The following is a 19,454-nucleotide window of genomic DNA, read 5'->3' on the forward strand; positions in this document are numbered from 1 at the left end:
GGCATGATTACTTTGTCATCTTACCTATTTAAAAAACAAAAAACACTGACTACTGTATTGATATTGACTCTAAAATACAAAAAAGAAAAAACGCATTCTAAATTTTGAAAACTTCAGATTAAGGTCTATATAAAATTTGTGTAAATTTATTTTTAAACTTTGCAATAATTTAAATGAGTGTAGAACCAGTCTCTATGAATCATATTTAAGCTTAGAAATCTCATTCTTTCTGTTGATGCAATCTGATTGTTTCGGGGACCACCTACTTTATTTCAGACTTGGTGCACAGGGAGGTTTCTATTTATGCATATTTTTTAACGTCTTGAGTAAAACTGTGTTATAATGGTGTGTTAGTTTCTGCTGTATAACAAAGTGAATCAGCTATACATATGCGTATATCTCCATTTCTCCTCCCTCTTGCATCTCCCTCCCACCCTCCATATCCCACCCCTCTAGGTGGTCACAAAGCACAAAGCTGATCTCCCTGTGCTATGCGGCTGCTTCCCACTAGCTATCTATTATACATTTGGTAGTGTATATATGTCCATGCCACTCTCTCACTTCTTCCCAGCTTACTTCTCCCCCTCCCCATGTCCTCAAGTACATTCTCTACATCTGCATCTTTATTCCTGTCCTGCCCCTAGGTTCTTCAGAACCATTTTTTTTTTTTTTTAGATTCCATATCTATGTGTTAGCATACGGTATTTGTTTTTCTCTCTCTGACTTACTTCATGCTGTATGACACACTCTAGGCCCATCCCCCTCACTACAAATAATTTCATTTCTTTTTATGGCACAGTAATATTCCATTGTATATATGTGCCACATCTTCTTTATCCATTCATCTGTCGATGGACACTTAGGTTGCTTCCATGTCCTGGCTATTGTAAATAGAGCTGCAATGAACATTGTGGTACATAACTGTTTTTGAATTATGGTTTTCTCAGGGTATATGCCCAGTAGTGGGATTGCTGGGTCATATGGTAGTTCTATTTGTAGTTTTTTAAAGAACCTCCATACTGTTCTCCATAGTGGCTGTATAAATTTACATTCCCAGCAACAGTGCAGGAAGGTTCCCTTTTCTCCACACCCTCTCTAGCATTTATTGTTTGTAGATTTTTTGATGATGGCCACTCTGACCTGTGTGAGGTGATACCTCATTGTAGTTTTGATTTGCATTTCTCTAATGATTAGTGATATTGACCATCCTTTCATGTGTTTGTTGGCAATCTATATTTCTTCTTTGGAGAAATGTCTATTTAGGTCTTCTGCCCGTTTTTAGACAGGGTTGTTTGTTTTCTGATATTGAGCTGCATAACCTGCTTGTATATTTTGTAGATTAATCCTTTGTCAGTCGCTTCATTTGCAAATATTTTCTCCCATTCTGAGGGTTGTCTTTTCGTCTTGTTTATGGTTTCCTTTGCTGTGCAAAAGCTTTTAAGTTTCATTAGGTCCCATTTGTTTATTTTTGCTTTTATTGCCATGTCTCTAGGAGGAGGGTCAAAAAGGATCTTGCTATGATTTATGTCATAGAGTGCTCTGTTTATGTTTTCCTCTAAGGGTTTTATAGTGTCTGGCCTTACATTTAGGTCTTTAATCCATTTTGAGTTTATTTTTGTGGGTGGTGTTAGGAAGTGTTCTAATTTTATTCTTTTACATGTAGCTGTCCAGTTTTCCCAGCACCACTTATTGAAGAGGCTGTCTTTCCTCCATTTTATATTCTTGCCTCCTTTATCAAAGATAAGGTGACCATATGTGCATGGGTTTACCTCTGGGCTTTCTCTCCTGTTCCATTGACCTATATGTCTGTTTTTGTGCCAGTACCCTACTGTCTTGATTACTGTAGCTTTGTAGTATAGCCCAAAGTCAGGGAGCCTGATTCCTCAAGCTCCATTTTTCTTTCTCAAGATTGCTTTGGCTATTTGGGGTCTTTTGTGTTTCCATACAAATTGTGACATTTTTTGTTCTAGTTCTGTGAAAAATGCCATTGGTAGTTTGATAGGGATTGCACTGAATCTGTAGATTGCTTTGGGTAGTAGAGTCATTTTCACAATGTTGATTCTTCCAGTGCAAGCACATGGTATATCTCTCCATCTGCTTGTATCATCTTTAATTTCTTTCATCAGTGTCTTACAGTTTTCTGCATACAGGTCTTTTGTCTCCTTAGGTAGGTTTATTCCTAAGTATTTTATTCTTTTTGTTGCAATGGTAAATGGGAGTGTTTCCTTAATTTCTCTTTCATATTGTTCATCATTAGTGTATAGGAATACAAGGGATTTCTGTGCATTAATTTTGTATCCTGCTACTTTACCAAATTCATTGATTAGCTCTAGTAGTTTTCTGGTAGCATCTTTAGGATTCTCTATGTATAGTATCATGTCATCTGCAAACATTGACAGCTTTACTTCTTCTTTTACAATTTGGATTCCTTTTATTTCTTTTTCGTCTCTGATTGCTGTGGCTAAAACTTCCAAAACTATGTTGAATAATAGTGGTGAGAGTGGGCAACCTTATCTTGTTCCTGATCTTGGTGGAAATGGTCTCAGTTTTTCACCATTGAGAATGATGTTGGCTGTGGGTTTGTCACATATGGCCTTTATTATGTTGAGGTAAGTTCCCTCTATGCCTACTTTCTGGAGAGTTTTTATCATAAATGGGTGTTGGATTTTGTCAAAAGCTTTTCCTGCATCCATTGAGATGATCATGTGGTTTTTCTCCTTCAATTTGTTAAGATGATGCATCACATTGATTGATTTGCATGTACTGAAGAATCTTTGCATTCCTGGGATAAACCCCACTGATCATGGTGTATGATCCTTTCAGTGTGCTGTTGGATTCTATTTGCTAGTATTTTGTTGAGGATTTTTGCATTTATGTTCATCAGTGATATTGGCCTATAGTTTTCTTTTTTTGTGACATCTTTGTCTGGTTTTGGTATCATGGTGATGGCAGCCTTGTAGAATGAGTTTGGGAGTGTTCCTCCCTCTGCTATATTTTGGAAAAGTTTGAGAAGGTGTTAGCTCTTCTCTAAATGATTGACAGAATTCGCCTGTGAAGCCTTCTGGTCCTGGGCTTATATTTATGCATATTTATACTGTGTTTTTTGTGGGTTTTTTAATTGAAGTATAGATGATTTACAATGTTTCAGGTGTACAGCAAAGTGATTCTGTCATATATATATTGTTTTTCAGATTTTTTTCGAGTATACATTATTACAAGACATTGAATATAGTTTCCTGTGCTATACAATAGGTCCTTGTTGTTTATCTACTTTATATATAGTAGTGTGTATCTCTTAGTCCCAAATTTCTAGCTTACCCCTCCCCACCTCCCCCGTTAATAACCATTAGTTTGTTTTCTATGTCTATGAGTCTATTTCTATTTTCTCCACACCCTCTCCAGCATTTTTTATTTGTAGACTTTTTGATGATGACCATTCTGACCTGTGTGCAGTGAAACCTCATTGTAGTTTTTATTGTCATTTCTCTAATAATCAGTGATGTTGAGTATCTTTACATTTGCCTGTTGTCCATCTGTATGTCTTCTTTGGAGAAATGTCTATGTAGGTCTTCTGCCCATTTTTTGATTGGGTTGTGTGTTTTTTGATATTGAACTGTATAATTTGTTGTATATTTTGGAAATTAAACCCTTGTCAGTTACATTCTTTGCAAATATTTTCTCTCATTCTGTAGGTTGCTTTTTTGTTTTGTTTATGGCTTCCTTTGCTGTATATACTATGTTTAATGTGTATACTATGCCTAATTTAAATGGGACAACTTATGTATCTGTCAAAGTGATGTGCTAGAGCTACATGGAGAATAAAATGGGAACCGTGAATAGACTGGGAAAGATAGTGCTATGTTGGGAAAAAATGAAAATATAATAGAATAAACATGGCTTAACTATTACAGAATATATGCTAATATAGAAAAGAAATAGAAATTCAAAGGGAGATCTGGAGACAATTAAAAGCAGATCTAGGGTTGTATAGTAATGCTACCAAAATATGAAGTGTGGAAAATCATGTGAAAACATTTCCTTAGAATTCATTAATAACATTAATTCATGTGTTATTAGCCATCTTTCACTAGGTAAAGCTATAGTTACAAACGACCTCAAAACCTCAAAGGCTTACAGCATCAGTAAGTGACATAATTCTTGCTCCCATGGCTGTGGTCAACTATGGCCCTGCTCTATATATCTTCTCATTCTGGGACTGGTTGAAGAAACAGCTCCTATTCTGGATGTGTTCTTTTATGCAAAGGGAACAAGCAAGAAAGTAGAAATCTACATGTTGGCTTTTATATATCTTCTCACTTCCACTGACATTTCAATGGCAAAAACAAGTCATAAGCCTATCAGTGATATCATGGAACTTCAAGTCATATGGCTATGGAGAGGAACGTATAATCCTTTTATTGGGAAAATAATTCAATCTACTATAAGTGTCATATGCCAACAGTGTCCTCCATGGAGAATGTGAGACTATACATAAGTCTTGAAAAGTTAGAGCAAATACAGGTCAGCAGCTAAATAATTATTTAATGATGACAGGAAGGAGTCTCCATTAGCACTGACATCTCTGGCTTTTTTCCTTTGAAATTAGAGTAGGGTGTATGTTTAAAGTAAAACTAATTTTCAAAAGGAACACGAGTTTTATAGAACAGGTAGAAGTATGATATATGACAATAAGAATGCAAAGGGTGGACTATGGTAATTAAAAATATAGTATTTTAATAAAGTTTTTAAATTGTTCATGAAGTAATAGATTAGGATAATTTGAAGTTGTATATTATAATCCTTAAAGTAGCCATCAAAATAATAACCCTAAAATATAACAAAATAATTATTAGAAGAGATAAGACAAAATAAATACCATAGAATATTTGATTTTCCTAAAAAAATGTCAGAAAAGGAAACAGAGGAAAACAAAAAGATTAGCTAAATATGAATTAGACACCAAGTTGGTAGACTTAAAAACAAACATATCAATAATTACATTAAAGTAAATGGATTAAATACCCTGATTAAATGTAGACATATTCAGACTAGATAAAAAAGCAAAATCCAACTATATATTGTTTACAAGGAACACTCTTTAAACATAACTTAATGAACAGGTTGAAAGTAGAAAGACAGAAACAATAAGCAAAAGAAAGCTGGTGTGGTTATCTGAATATCAGAACAAAGTAGACTTCAAGATGAATAGTGTGACCAGAGAGTAAAGGGGTGCATTTCATAATGCTAAATGGTCACTTATTAAAGAAGACATAAGACTACTAAATGTTTATAAACCCAATATCAGAGCTCCCAAATACAAGATGAAACAAAAGAACAAAACAAAAGAGAACTAGAAATGGTTTTACTGTCACCAGTAGAGATTTTAGCACACCTTTCTCAGTAATAGATAGAACAATTAAACAAAAAATCAGTACAGTTATGGGTGATTTGGACCATCAACTTAAGCTATTAATATTTACAGAAAATCACTCCCCACAAGAGGTTACAACTTCTAAGATGCACATGGAATAGTCAAGAAGATAGATCATATTCTGGCCCATAAAACACAAGTTTTAATAAATTTCAAAGGACTTAAATTAAACAGAATATTTACTTTAACCATGATGGATAGATCAACATGGATGGATTTTTTTATAACATCTTGAACAGCAGACATAGAGCTGTCAAACTCCAGAGAGATTTGTTTCAAAGCCTGGACAATCAGGCTGAGCTCTTTTCAATACTTCAGACTTTTCAGGACTTCAAAACAATTTACTCTTGCAGCTCACACAATCTATTTTTTATTTCAACTCTCATCCAGGTTGATCATTTGATTGAATTTTGCTCTGGTGGGGGGTGGAGTAAAAAGATATAAAAGTCTTCCTACCTAACTCTAAAGTCCTTTGAATTTAATGGAACCTTATGCTATATATTTATTACTTTCCTTTTAATGTTAAGACCTTGAGTGGCTCTTGGAAGCCTGCATTTCTCTGTGTCCTTAAGGCCACACAACTCTTTTGTATATTTAAAATGATTCCCAATGAATTTTGGATATTTACATTAAAGATAAATAAAAATAGTGTACTTTTGAAAACCCTCAATATTTGGAGGTTAAAAAAATACACTACTAGGGCTTCCGTGGTGGCGCAGTGGTTGAGAGTCCGCCTAACGATGCAGGGGACACGGGTTCGTGCCCCGGTCTGGGAAGATCCCACATGCCACGGAGCGGCTGGGCCCATGAGCCATGGCCGCTGAGCCTGCGCGTCCAGAGCCTGTGCTCTGCAACGGGAGAGGCCACAGCAGTGAGAGGCCCGCATACCAAAAAAAAAAAAAAAATACACTACTAAATAATCCTTGTGTCAAAGAAGAAATCCTGAAGGATATTACAATATATATTTTCACAAAAATACATGAAAACACAACATATTAATATTTGTGGGATGCAGCTAAAGCAGTCTTTAGGAGAAAATGTACAGATTTAAATACCTATATTAGAAAATAAGAAAGGTATAAAATCAAGCACTTCTTCCATTTTAAGAAACTAGAAAATAAACTCTAAGTATATAACATAAAGGAAATAGTAAGAGTAGGAAGCAATAAAATAGAAAATTTAAACAGCCTTGTATAAAGAAATGAAATAATAGTACCAATCCTCCACAAACTCTTTCATAAAACAGAGGAAGTAGGAACACTTCCCAACTCATATCATGAGGCCATTTTAACCATAATAATAAAACAAAATAAGAACAATACAAGAAAATTACAGCCAGCATATCTTGTGAACCATAGACACAAAAATACTTATGAAAATACTAGCAAAAGAAATCCAGCTATATATAAAAAGGGTTATATACCGTGATCAAGTTTGACTTATCCCCAAAATGTGAGGTTGGCTTAACATATGGAAATCAATCAACATATCTCACCACACTGACAGGTCAAGAGAGAGAAATCATGTCCATGTGGTAAAAACAAAGAAGCCCAACCTCTACTTCACATTATGCACAAAATCCAATTTTAGATAGACCATAAACTTAAATTAAAATTTTAAAATTAATAAAAATGGGGAATAGAATAAAGCATAGAAGAATATCTTCATGAGCTTCAAGTAGAAGACTTCTTAGAAATGACAAATCATAAAAGAAAAAAATTGATTTCATCAAAATAAAAATTTCTGCACACCTACAAAAAAAAAAAAAACACGTTCAAGAAAATAGACTGAGAAAATATATCCCAATACATGTATCTGACAAAAATTTGTACCTAAAATATATTAAAATTTTCTGCAACTCACGAATTTTTTTAAAAAATGAATCAAACACCAAGTTGGGAGACTTAAAAAGCAAACATATCAATAATTACATTAAAGTAAATGGACTAAATACCCTGATTAAATGCAGACAGATTCAGACTAGATAAAGAAGTGACATTCCACTATATATTGTTTACAAGAAACACACTTTAGACATAAGTTAAGAAGCAGGTTGAAAGTAAGAAAGACAGAAACAATAAGCAAAAGAAAGCTGGTGTGGCTATCTGAATACCATAATCCCACTGTGAGGTATTTGTCGAAGAGAAATAACTTGTGTGCCCAAAAAGTCTTTTACAAGGCTATTTACAACAGCTTTATTCATAAATATTCAGTTATTGTTTCCAGACAGTAACTGGAAACAAGATGTACTTCAACAAGATAATGGAAAAATAAGCTGTGGTATATTCACTCAATTGAATACCAAGCAATAAAAAGAAATAAACTACTGACACAGGCAACTACCTGAATTCATCTTAAAAACTATGATGCTAAGTGGAAGGAGTTGAACACAATAATTACATATTGTATGATTCCATTGATGTAATATTCTAAAATAGTCCATCTGTGGTGACAGATCGGATTACTGACCAGCCTATATGTAGAGACATAGTAGTGGTAGGGAAACGGCTGAGAAAGGCAGAAGCAAACTTTCTGGAATGATGGAGTTGTTCTTTGTCTTGGCATGCGTTCCTCAAAATCGACTGAAAGATATGAGCATTTCACTGAATGTAAATTTTAGTGAAATTTTGAACCAAATAAATGACATTGAATAACTGTGTGTCTGAACATTATATTATTTCATCATGTTTTCAGAAATAGTATAACATAGGTTAGGAATATTATAAGAGGCCCAGGAGGCATTACAGTGAGTTAGGAAGAGAACTGGGCCCAGTGGGTGGGCACACCCACTGATTTGGGCCAGAACAAGGTCATGATAAGGGAATTTTGGTAACAATTTTCCGGATGAAACCACGAGGGCAGGGAGAGTTTGAGAGAGAGGCAATTTGATCATCTCTTATAATGCTCCAATCCAGAATCTTCTTAAAGGAATTAATTAAATCAGTTTTAACTGCAGGGTAGCATATTAGGTATAATATGCTTTCAGGAGCTCTGCCTCCCTTGCTCCTCAAATTTCCCTCAGTCACACGCTGAAACCTGTTGTTTTAGAATAGAGGGAAATAATTCTTTTTTACTTTACAACTCAAAATAAAAGGCTTAAAATGCAAGTGCGTGGTTAAAATAATACTTTAGGATAAATGAATTTCATTCCTGCATAATCAGCGGATGAATGCAAATAAGCACCGATCCTTCCTGTTTCTGATACTGTAAAAAGAACAGGAAAAAGGAACACTCCTGTTCAACACATACTTTCTGAGGATCTAGCATGTGCTAAATCAATAGTGTTCAAGCTTTTGTGACTGTGACCTTTAGTAAGAAATGAAATTTACATTGCAGTGCTGGATGGATGTACATATGTATAACTAAAACAGTGTTATAAAATAAAACCTATGCTTGCTAAATAAGATGCACTCTGTGTTTTCTATTCCAGTATATTCTGCTTCATGTACACAAAAATGTTTACAAAAATGCTGATAGTGACCCACTGACTCCATTGCACTACCCACTAATAAATTGTGAATTGTGATGGGAAAAATGCAGTGCTAACCTTGCTAGTCAAAATGTGGTCTGTGGACCAGCAGCATCAGTTACACCTCACACTTAACTGAATCGGAATCTTCATCTTAACAAAACCTCCAGGTGCTTCCTGTGCACTTTAAGGTGACAGAAGTCCTGTGCTAGACATTCATTGCATGAGGAAGACGTTTGGGCCAGAGGAAGTCTTTTCAGTATTGTTTAGGGCAGATATTCTTAGGGATGTGTTTTTTAAAGTATACATATCCAAGCCTCGAGCCTACAAATTCAGTACCTCCTAGGATATCTCAGGGCATTTATCTAAAAAACAATACATAAATGAACAAACCAAATCTACCAGAGCTTCTGAGCCCACTCCTATTTAAGAATCTTGGTCTATAGTGTTAAATGAAGCAGTGTACTGATCTGTTTGTTTATTACAAAGGTGCAAATCTGTGCTTCAGGAAATATGGGAAGATTTTACTTTATTCTTCACTGTGATTGCTTCACATTTTATTCCCAGAACATTTATTGATAGAGGTTTTGCTACTGCTACTTCTGGGTTTACTTCTCCATGTGGGAGAATTTCCAAACATCTCGAGTCTACCAATAACTGCCCTTTTATAGAAATGTAATGTGACTTCCAGTAGAATTATTATTGTTAGTTTTGCTGAGGTAGCACGATTCATCCCCTGGATTACTTCCAGTAGATCCCTAACCAAGGATCCCTGCTGCGAAAGAAGATAGGGCTGCCCATAAATGGCTATAACTGTTCATTAAGGACCTTCCCGTTGTGTTAGTATGTTTCCTGAGTGATGGGAAGCTTTAGTCTAGAAGCTGCTAATCTTGCTAACACTAAAAGGCTCTCTCTCCCATTAACAGCTTCTGTGTTGCATTAATAGTAAGAAAGTGATAAAGAGATGGACCTCAGCTGTTCAGTACCCCCTGAGGTTAGGTCCCCAGCTTCCTTCTTATCCCATAGTCCACTCTAATGGTCTTGCCTGTATTAAAATAATAGAGTGGATAAGAAGTGCTGTCTATTTTAGCAGAGTCTAAAATTCCTTCTTCTTTCTGGGGAGGAACACCATTTTTTTAGACTTCCAATTTTAAAACTATACCATCAATACTTTTGCAATTGAAGTTGATCTGTTTAATTCATAACTTTTTAAAAGTGCAGGGCAAATCAAGTACAGGGGAAAAAATGTTGCTTTGGAAAAAATAAATCTCTCTGTCTTTCCTGGAAAAACTATAAAATAGAGAACTCTCTTAGAGATGTCTTCTTGTTCTTTTTGTTTTCTCTGGTAAATCAGATCACTCATTTGCACAGCAGTAAATTGGAAAATCAAGGAATAAAGACCTTTGCTTTTGTAAATATTAATAATTCTCATGTTAATAGACAAAGAACAAATTATGAAAAATATCATATTAAAATAAAATAAGTAAGGTTAAATTTCTTAGGTTTAGGGTGCATGTTAATCAATGATGTTTTGTTAAAAACGTTATCTTATTAGGCTTCATAATGCTAGGAGCCAATGCCATACTTAATTGCCTCTGTTCTTTTTCTACTGAAAATGTATAACCTTTTGCAGAGTGCACGTTTTAAGGATCTCTTGATTTAAACACATGTTTTTAGTAGATAAGATGTCCATGGAATAAGGTTATCTATGCAGTACTTAGGTTGTTGCAATTTTTCATCTATAAGCAAAACTATTTTTGCTTTCAACTACATATTTTTTTAATTGGGTAAACAGTAATCCATCATCTCAAAATGTTGCTCAGATTTTTATTTCTTGAACTCAAATACTAAAATTTTTTTCTTGACTTACACTATTCTTTCCTGATTTGAAAGCTTAATTTTATAATTAGGTTGTATATAGTATATTTTACACTTGTAATTTATGTGTATAAAAAAGACCAATATCAATAATCATCATCAGCGACAGTATATATTTTTTAAATGAAATATATGTTCATAGCCCTCATAGAAGAAATCACTATGATGAGCTCTGTGCAACATTTACGTACAATTCAAGAAATTACTGTAAAAACCAATTAAAAGATGTTTTCTGAAAACATAATTAATATATTTTTCCGTATAAGTACTTAGCACCTTGAGGCGGGGGAAAGACGTATCTAAAAAGTCAAGGCTGCCCATCTAAATTTTTAAATTATGTATAAAAGCCTTTGAATGAAAAAATATCTATAAATTAAGAATGAGAAAATGTCAAGTATTTTTTTATAGACACTAGGTTTTTCTTCTAGGCAAGTAACAATCTAAATCCCTTTTAATTAAGTAACTTTCATATGGTCTATTAGCCAAACAATTTTGATAAATCCAGTATTCTCGTTTATTTTTCTTGTAAAAAGAATTATTCACCACATACCAATGGCTAGCATATTATTGTTAATTTTCTTCAAATTTAGGGAAGAAGGGAGACGAATATGACGATCTTAATGGAGCTCCAATAGCTCCATTGGAAAAGTAGCAGGTTTCATACAGAATAGTCTTGAAGTTGTTGGTATTGTGCACACTTATCTGAATTCTTTTTGTTCCCTTTCTTCTGTCCTATAGTCCATGAAGGCTCAGGAGAAACCAGTCAAAAGGAGACATCCACCTGTGATATTTGCCAGTTTGGTGCAGAATGTGATGAAGACGCTGAGGATGTCTGGTAATGTGCTATTTATTTTATTCTTTTAAAGAAAATAATGACAATAATTAATTTCTTTTTACTTTATCAATTATTTCCTAAAAGAAGACATTTTCAGCAGTTTTTTTTTTTAATCCAGTTCTCACGGGGGTAAAAAATGAGGGCTACAATAACAGAAAGGACTTTCTGAAGCTGAACTAAAAGTTGGGTCAGCCAAGCAGCTGCCCAAGGCATTACTTGATAAGGTACAATAAGATATCACTGAGACCCCCAAATACTGTCATGTTAAGAGATGGAGAGAAAAATTGTACGTATCAGAACATCTCTCAAAAAGCATGGTCAAGAAACAATGGATAGTTGCTAATCTGCTCCTAAAATGGTGGATCTGGGCAACTGCACAGATTTTACTTAAAGGGTATGCATAGGCACTCTCATAGCTGAATTAGGGAGATGGTAGGGCAAGGAATAATCTTTGAGCCACCCCGTAGGATCAACTTCTCCCTTCACCCAAGCAATACTCAGCTTCTCCTGTAAAGATATGCTGAACAGATTATGTATAATATTCATTATTTTGAATGGGTCCCAAAATGTTAGTCTTCTAGGGCGGCCACGTGTATTGATCCTACCCTGATCTCATACGTAAAGTGAGCAACCCAAAGGTCTTTGTATGGCATGACAGTGGAAAGAGGCAGACTCTCTTTCTTTCTATCTCTTTTTCTTTTACACACATAACTTCAGAAAAACAACCAGGTGTCCTTTCTTTTTTTTTTCAATATGCAGACTGTGTTTGCCTAGAGCAGTTAACAATCATTTTGATCAAAGTGGGTAAGGGAGTAAATCTTAAATGTTCTCACCACACACACAAAATATTGGTAATTACGTGAGGTGATGGAGGTGTTAGCTAACACTATGGTGGTGACCACATTGCAATATATAAGTGTATCAAACACGTTGTACACCTTAAACTTATGCAATGTTATATGCCAATTATATCTCAGTAAAGTTGAAGGAAAAACACAATCATTTTCATCAGACTTTTGTGGGTGGAGGGGGCAATTCATCTAAGAAACAGAAAGAAAAAATTAAGGCAAGATAATTTTGGCAAGAATGAAACAGTCTGCACTTAAAACATTTTAGAATATTTTTGAATGTAGATTAAGTTGAGGATTCCAACTGAGATTCTTAGGGTAAATTAACTAGGTACTTACAATAAACACTGCTATTGACTAGCCACGTGAACTAGCCACCCATTAATAAAAGCAGGTATCAGTAGGATTTCCATACCTGTTTAACATTTCTAACCAATGGTCAGCTAGGAGTCAAGTCAGGGAGTGTATGCACTGGTTTGACCATCTTGAGGTAAACAGACATATGTTTTCTTAGGAACCTCCTGGACATCTTAATGGCTGATGAACTTTATGGTTCCCAAACCTGGCTGGGAATTTTTAAAACACATCGATCCTTTAGTTCCATGTCAAAATTAATGAATCAGAATTTCAGAGAAGTGGGGCTTAAAATTTTACTTGTCTAAAACTCCCCCAGATGGTTGTATAAATACTGCTCTAAGATAAATGACTGACTCAGAGAATCTTTCTCCTCCCTAAATGCTTTAAGGCTCTGTATAGTCATAGTCATTATATATTAAGACACATTGATAAGAAATGTATCCTTAAAATATCTTGTTTTAATGTTTGCTGATGACTACATCTGTAGCTCAACTTTATTTTTAATGCTGTAAATTTTCTTGCTGTCAGCTATTTTACTTTTTAAAAATTCACATGGGTCCCTAATTTTTTCTTAAGAATTTTCCATTCCCCACTCTTTAATGATCACCTTTAAGTGACATGGTTTCACTTTACAACTGCAAAGATTTAAGGAATGAGACAATAATAGCAGATAAAAATGACTAATTTCTTACTATGAGCTTAGTCTATTTGTATGCATTCTTTTTTTTTTCCTCAGTTATCTTCAAAATACCCTAGAGTAGATTCTATTATGATCACTTCACAAGGAGGAAACTGAGTTTTAAAATGTTTAAGTGGCAGGGCCAAGATGAAGATATGAGGTGAAAGTAACTAGAGGATGTTAGCATAACAATTCAACCAAAGATGCAATTAAAGTATTTCTTTCCTGTCATGTCTGGAAAAATGAGATGGCCAGATTGCAGGCAGCTTAGATCCAGTGACTGAAGACCTGCAGGGTTAGAGCTGGTGACGAGAGAAGCTTGCAGCAGGCAATGGGAAAATGTTCGGGCAAGCAGTGTCACTCCTGGTATTCTAGCAAAAGTTCAGATCTCTGGATCTGAATATATAGAATTATATTCAGGATAAGGATATATATACAGGATATATATATACAGTATACAGGATAAGGAGACTTGGGCAAGGTAAGTGGCATCAGAAAGGTTCAACAGCCATGGGTACTGGAGTTAGGAAAAGAAATTCGGTTACAAAGGGAGCAAGGAGAAGGATAAGGCAGAACCTCAGTCGTCAAGGAATTGGAAAGCTAATCAGGGGCAGATACTGGATAGATACCCACCTACCAGAACTGGTGTACAAAGCCAAGCCTTGGCTACAGAAGGCTGGGACAAGCCCCTAGATCTCAGAAATAAATTACAAGGTCAGAATGAAGCCAGCAGCAAGGATGACTGGTTGCTGAATCCGTTAGCTTTTGGCTAGGACATCTTGTATGCCCCCAGCCTAGAGACAAGATTAGTTCCAAAATGCAGAATAAGGCTGAGCCTCCAGATGAGGCTAAGTGGCCATAGCTGTGAAGATTAGAGGGATGCAGGGGGCAGGGAGCCAAGAAGATCATTATACTTCCCAGGCAAGAATGAAAAGTTGTTAGCGTTCAAATAAAATGTACTTAAAATGTCCAATGTAAGCAAGAAGGAATGGTGCTGAAATGATAAGCATATTGATTTTCATTTACATAAATACCTTTGCATGTTTACATACTGTATTTAGTTATGGCCATGAAGGGCAGACTGGAAACAGCTGAAGGACACAAGAATAAAGCAATAAATGAAATTAAATAGTCATGGAATGAAAGAGGCTATAAAGTAAGATAAGAAGCAATAGGGGAGGGATCTGACTCTAGTACTAGTCAACTGAATCAGGGGAGCTTGATGTGCTATTGATTCCAGATGAAACCATGGCCAGGTCCTCTCACAAACATAAAATACTGCATTTGCTATGTGGGAACAAAGAGCATAAGTCAGTGTTTAGTTTTATTTTTTTCCCTTGACATTAACTAAACTACAATTTTATGCATACAAGTTCCTCAACCATACATTATCAAATAATAACAAGATGTGGATAAGTAGTACTGAGAAATAATGTTACTATTATAACTGCAATATTGAAACAAATGTAAAAGACTGATTCCTGATTTTTCTTTAACCCTAGCCTAAGAAATTAATACTTTACATTTTACCACAAGGGGTAAATCTAGCTATTCAAAGATGTTCAGGTATTTTCTAGATGAAGGTAAACCTCTGTTAGAATTAAAAAGCCAGTACACAATCAGCTGATCTTGTTTCCATAGTTAGATGAGTTTTTGAGTCAAGAAGCAAGGTACATTGGACACGGGAAAGAAAAAACAATAAATGGGGGAAGGGTAAGGAGAGTAGAGGAAAAGGAGAAAAAATAATAGAGGATGACATTGATAAACCATGATACTAATAACGTAAAATTTAATGCCTTTGAGAAAAACAGATGGTTTATAAGCTTATAAAGCTTATACAAGCTTATAAAGCTTATACAAGCTCCTCCCTTATGTGCTATGATTTCCTTTCAAGGTTTTTCTCTTGCCTTTTTCTTCTTCTTATGGAGAACATCAAGGCTGTAGAAATAAGAAACTGGTCAGATTTTCTCAAAAGGAAAGAAAGACCATTGCTACAAAAGATTCTTCAGTTATAGATATCTACCTATATGTAGGAAAGGATCATGCTTTCAAAAGAGGGTTAAAAGTCCACATGGTGAGTGGTCCACACCACAGATATATCCACTCTCATATCAAGGCATCTCTTTATTTAGGATGGACCTCGAAAATAATTGGAACACCAGTGCAAAGGGATATGCATGCCTATTTATGGGGAAAGGGTTAAAAGGCAAAGAAAAGAAGGGCTTAAAAGACAGTTTCTCTTTATATCTAGACTGAAAAAAGGTCAAAACTAATATATTTATACATCAAAGAGACTCTCAGATACCTCCTGCCAAGTATAATTTATAAAGAAAAAGAAGGGCTTCTAAGTCAAACATAATAAATTTGACTCATAGCAAAGTAATAAAGCCCCATCTGATAGTACTGGGAATACTAACTTATGATTTCAACAAATATTTCTGATACTTGCTTGGTTTTAGAAACAGCTTTATATTCCCTTAATTATCTTACCTGATAAATTATTTCAGTAAGTCCAAAGTAGGTCAGTAGTAACTCTTTGCACTGGGAACTAGTCCTAAGAAGTAATTATCCTAGAACTTTCTGTTGGTCCTGCCAGTCAGAAGTAGTTCAGAGCCCTGGGGTTGATACTTGATTTAATATAAGAAAAGAGCAAGCTGATAGCTGGGTCTGATCATAGAAATGACTGGGTATGAAATTGGCTGCAGGCCTAACATTTCCAGGGTATCAAGATAGATCAAGGAAGGGAGCACAGGTGTAAGAGCAGAAACAGCTGGGTGACAAATGACATAAAGGGACAACTTAAATCGTTATGTGTATTTGCTTCATATGTATGCTTTATAGCTCCTGTGCCCATTTTAACTTTGCTCTTGTATTATTCTCAACATGCCACTTAGGCCCCATTAGCGAAATCATATTGGCTTAAATGCTATTAATTCCTCAGTAGTCATTCATTTTGTCTTTGAAAGCATTAATAATGTTTTCCAGTTTTAGTGCATCACATCCTAGTGTTTGACTGCAATGGTAAGAAAGGAGAAAAGCAAAGTAGTTCAGTAAAAAGAGTTCAGAAGAGAAAATGAATGAGCATCTATTTTTTCCTTTATTTCATTGATGTTCCATAACTGAAACAGGGTGTGAGATTTGGCATTACTTTTGTGAGCCTCTCTTACAAAGACACTTTAGTTTGAAGTCTTTTAACATCTTACTCCTTTGATCTAAGAAGGCTCCTTGTCACTAGGAAGACTGTGTGTTGCTGGCATCATTCCCACCTTTAATGCTTTTTGGACTGTAGAGAATCATGAATATTTGAAGTGGGGCAACGGTCAAGGATGATCCTTGGCACTAGATTTCACCATACATATAAGCAAATTAGGCATTAGGTCCTGCTGACTTCAGTATTGGGTTATGAGTTTGATAGGGAAAAATAAGACACCTCTGAGTCTTAAGATTTAGAAATGATTTCTTTTTAAAACTACTACTGGTCGACAATTGAACAAAAAAGATTGTGTTGCAACTGGAAAGTTTCCAACTGTTTTCTGCTAAGTAAAAAGAATATCATTTGGGGTTGTATGTGGGCTCTAAAGAAGATGCTGATTAGTCATAGAATTTTACTGAACTACGAGTTCATTCAGTCTTCCCCTACGGTGTTTTCTTTATATTGATTTCCTTTACTCTCTTGCCTTAGAACTGTAAAAGCGGTTACCATAATTTGGACTGGCTTCTAATGTGAGTTTACTCATGGACAGAATAAAACACACACACACACACACAAACAGAAAATAGGTCTGTCTAGTCCAGAAAATCTAAGGTTTGGGTGGGTTGTAGGCTTTATGATAAAACCTTCTCAGTTCTAAGACTCCCGTAGTTAGGATGCTGCCTCCCTCAAATTGCCTTTCCTTCACCATGAAGACAGTGTTGTTGCCTGTGAAAACTGCCATAGTATTGTCTGTTTGTATAGATGGGGTCTGAAGAGTAAAGACATCTCCCTTTCCTTTAATACTTCCATTTGCCCAGAAACTTTTTCCAGAGAAGAGGGCAATATACAGCTTCTGCTGTATATTTGGGGAAACACACCTCTTCCCACTCCCATAATTTCAAGAGAAAAATGTTGACATTTTTAGCAAATCTATGGCTTAATGTAAAAATTTGAGTTTGATTTTATTTCCTTCTTTTATGTATTTATCCACCTATCTTAAACAAGAAAAAATAATTTGTACTTTTAAAAAATTTCACACAATTTAGAAGTGCAATTATAAATAAGACTAGTATTTGTAACATGGTCTGTACAATGGTCTGTGCCTACAAACGCCATGTCTGTGACCCAGACTTCCCTCTGCCAATAGCCAAGTCTGCAAACTGAATCTAAACACTTTAAGTGTTACTTAGAAAGATGAATAAATAATGATGCCGCTTCAAATGCACAGCAGGCCATTCCAAAAAGAGACAAACAAAAAAATATACAACTAACCCACCCTCCAAATTTGGGTTGAGCTTTGTGAAAAGTAAGATTTTTTAAATAAAACTGAAATTTGAAAATAAATCATGGTCTTTCAAACAAAGACATCCCTCAGGTCTTCTATGTCCTGGGCTACTTTACTTAGAAAGGAATTGGATTTTCACATAAGTTCTGAAGAGTCTTTTGAGTTTTTCTCAGTAATTATGTATGCCTCAACTGTGCTAGTTATCGCACAATGATTAATGAAACTTAATTAGGATGTGATGGGTGCAAATGTGGATCTGGTGTAGAGTATCGAAAAATACAGGAATAAAGTATTGAAAACTTTAATACGTTTTATATGTTTTTGCAATTTTTATTTAGCTCAGACATTAGAAATCAGGTAACTTCGATTTTATATAAAAATAATGAAATACTACCTGAAGGCAGAACAAAGGAAACAAAACTCCAAAGCATAGATTGTATTTCTCCCACTAACTTAACTGTTTTCACTACTTGTTTCTCTTTTACCTGCTTGTGTAGACTATACCCTGCTTCTCCTGCCTTACTTCTGGTGCTCACTCACCAAACTCTCACCAACAATTTTGTGTTGAGTTTTCTAAGTCTCAGTTTCTAGTATATTCCGAGTCAGAGACTCCTGTGCCTTAAAACCAGGAAATACACGCTCCATGTTCCAACATCACAACATAACATCCCAGTCTCAGAGATAAAAACATGAATCTCATTGTGATCATCAAAAGATGACAGAATTTTCACAAGCATGTGTTTCCTATGCAGCAGGTACCATGGTATTGTTTACATTCATGGAGCCATTTAATCCTCCTGCTAATCTTATGAAGTTAGATACACTAATAATTCTCATTTTACATGGAAGGAGACACAGAGAGGTTAAGCAAACCACCCAAAGCCAAAGAGTAAGTGGAAGAGCTAGGATTTGAACCCTGCCAGGCTGACTCCAGACACCATGCTCTTAACCACCACTCAGTATCTTCTCATATGTTTAATAACATAAATTATGTGTCTGCATGTGTGTGTGTGTGTGTAGCATGCATTAGGTGTATATCATACATGTATAACATGTTGGATATATTCAGTACAGAATTTCACACTTTTTTGTTGTTGAAATAGAAAATACCACCTCTTTGTGATAAAGTCTACCACTAACAGGTTCACATCACCTACGATGTCCTTTGAAATATTTTTTTCCCATTAGATATATACACCTTACTTTTGGCAGACTGTGTGGGTTTTATGTGTTTTTTTGTAGAGGTATTGAATTATTATCTATGGAGCATATCCTTATGACTATATGTGTGCCCAATTAGGTTGAGAAGGTTATTAACCATGAGGTTGCAGAGAAGAGACATATCTTCACCAAAACCTGGTTCTTTGAGCTGTTTCAACTTCAATTTGCTTGTTTTGAGTAAGGCAATAGCAACTCTGATTATGAACCAGGATGAACATTATTTATATTTATAACTAGTGATAGGCTTTAGATTTTTAC

General features: G+C 35.2%; 1 protein-coding gene across 1 annotated transcript in view; it reads left to right on the forward strand.

The window, feature by feature from the left end:
- Nucleotides 1–19,454, forward strand: part of TMEFF2 (transmembrane protein with EGF like and two follistatin like domains 2) — a 248,544-nt gene that overhangs the window by 119,088 nt on the left and 110,002 nt on the right. The window contains exon 5 of the mRNA XM_060015610.2: nt 11,517–11,613. Coding sequence (XP_059871593.1) covers nt 11,517–11,613 — 97 coding nt within the window. The remainder of the gene's footprint in view (nt 1–11,516; nt 11,614–19,454) is intronic.

This window comes from Delphinus delphis, chromosome 7 (genome assembly GCF_949987515.2).
Source record: "Delphinus delphis chromosome 7, mDelDel1.2, whole genome shotgun sequence".
NCBI classification, from domain to species: domain Eukaryota; kingdom Metazoa; phylum Chordata; class Mammalia; order Artiodactyla; family Delphinidae; genus Delphinus; species Delphinus delphis.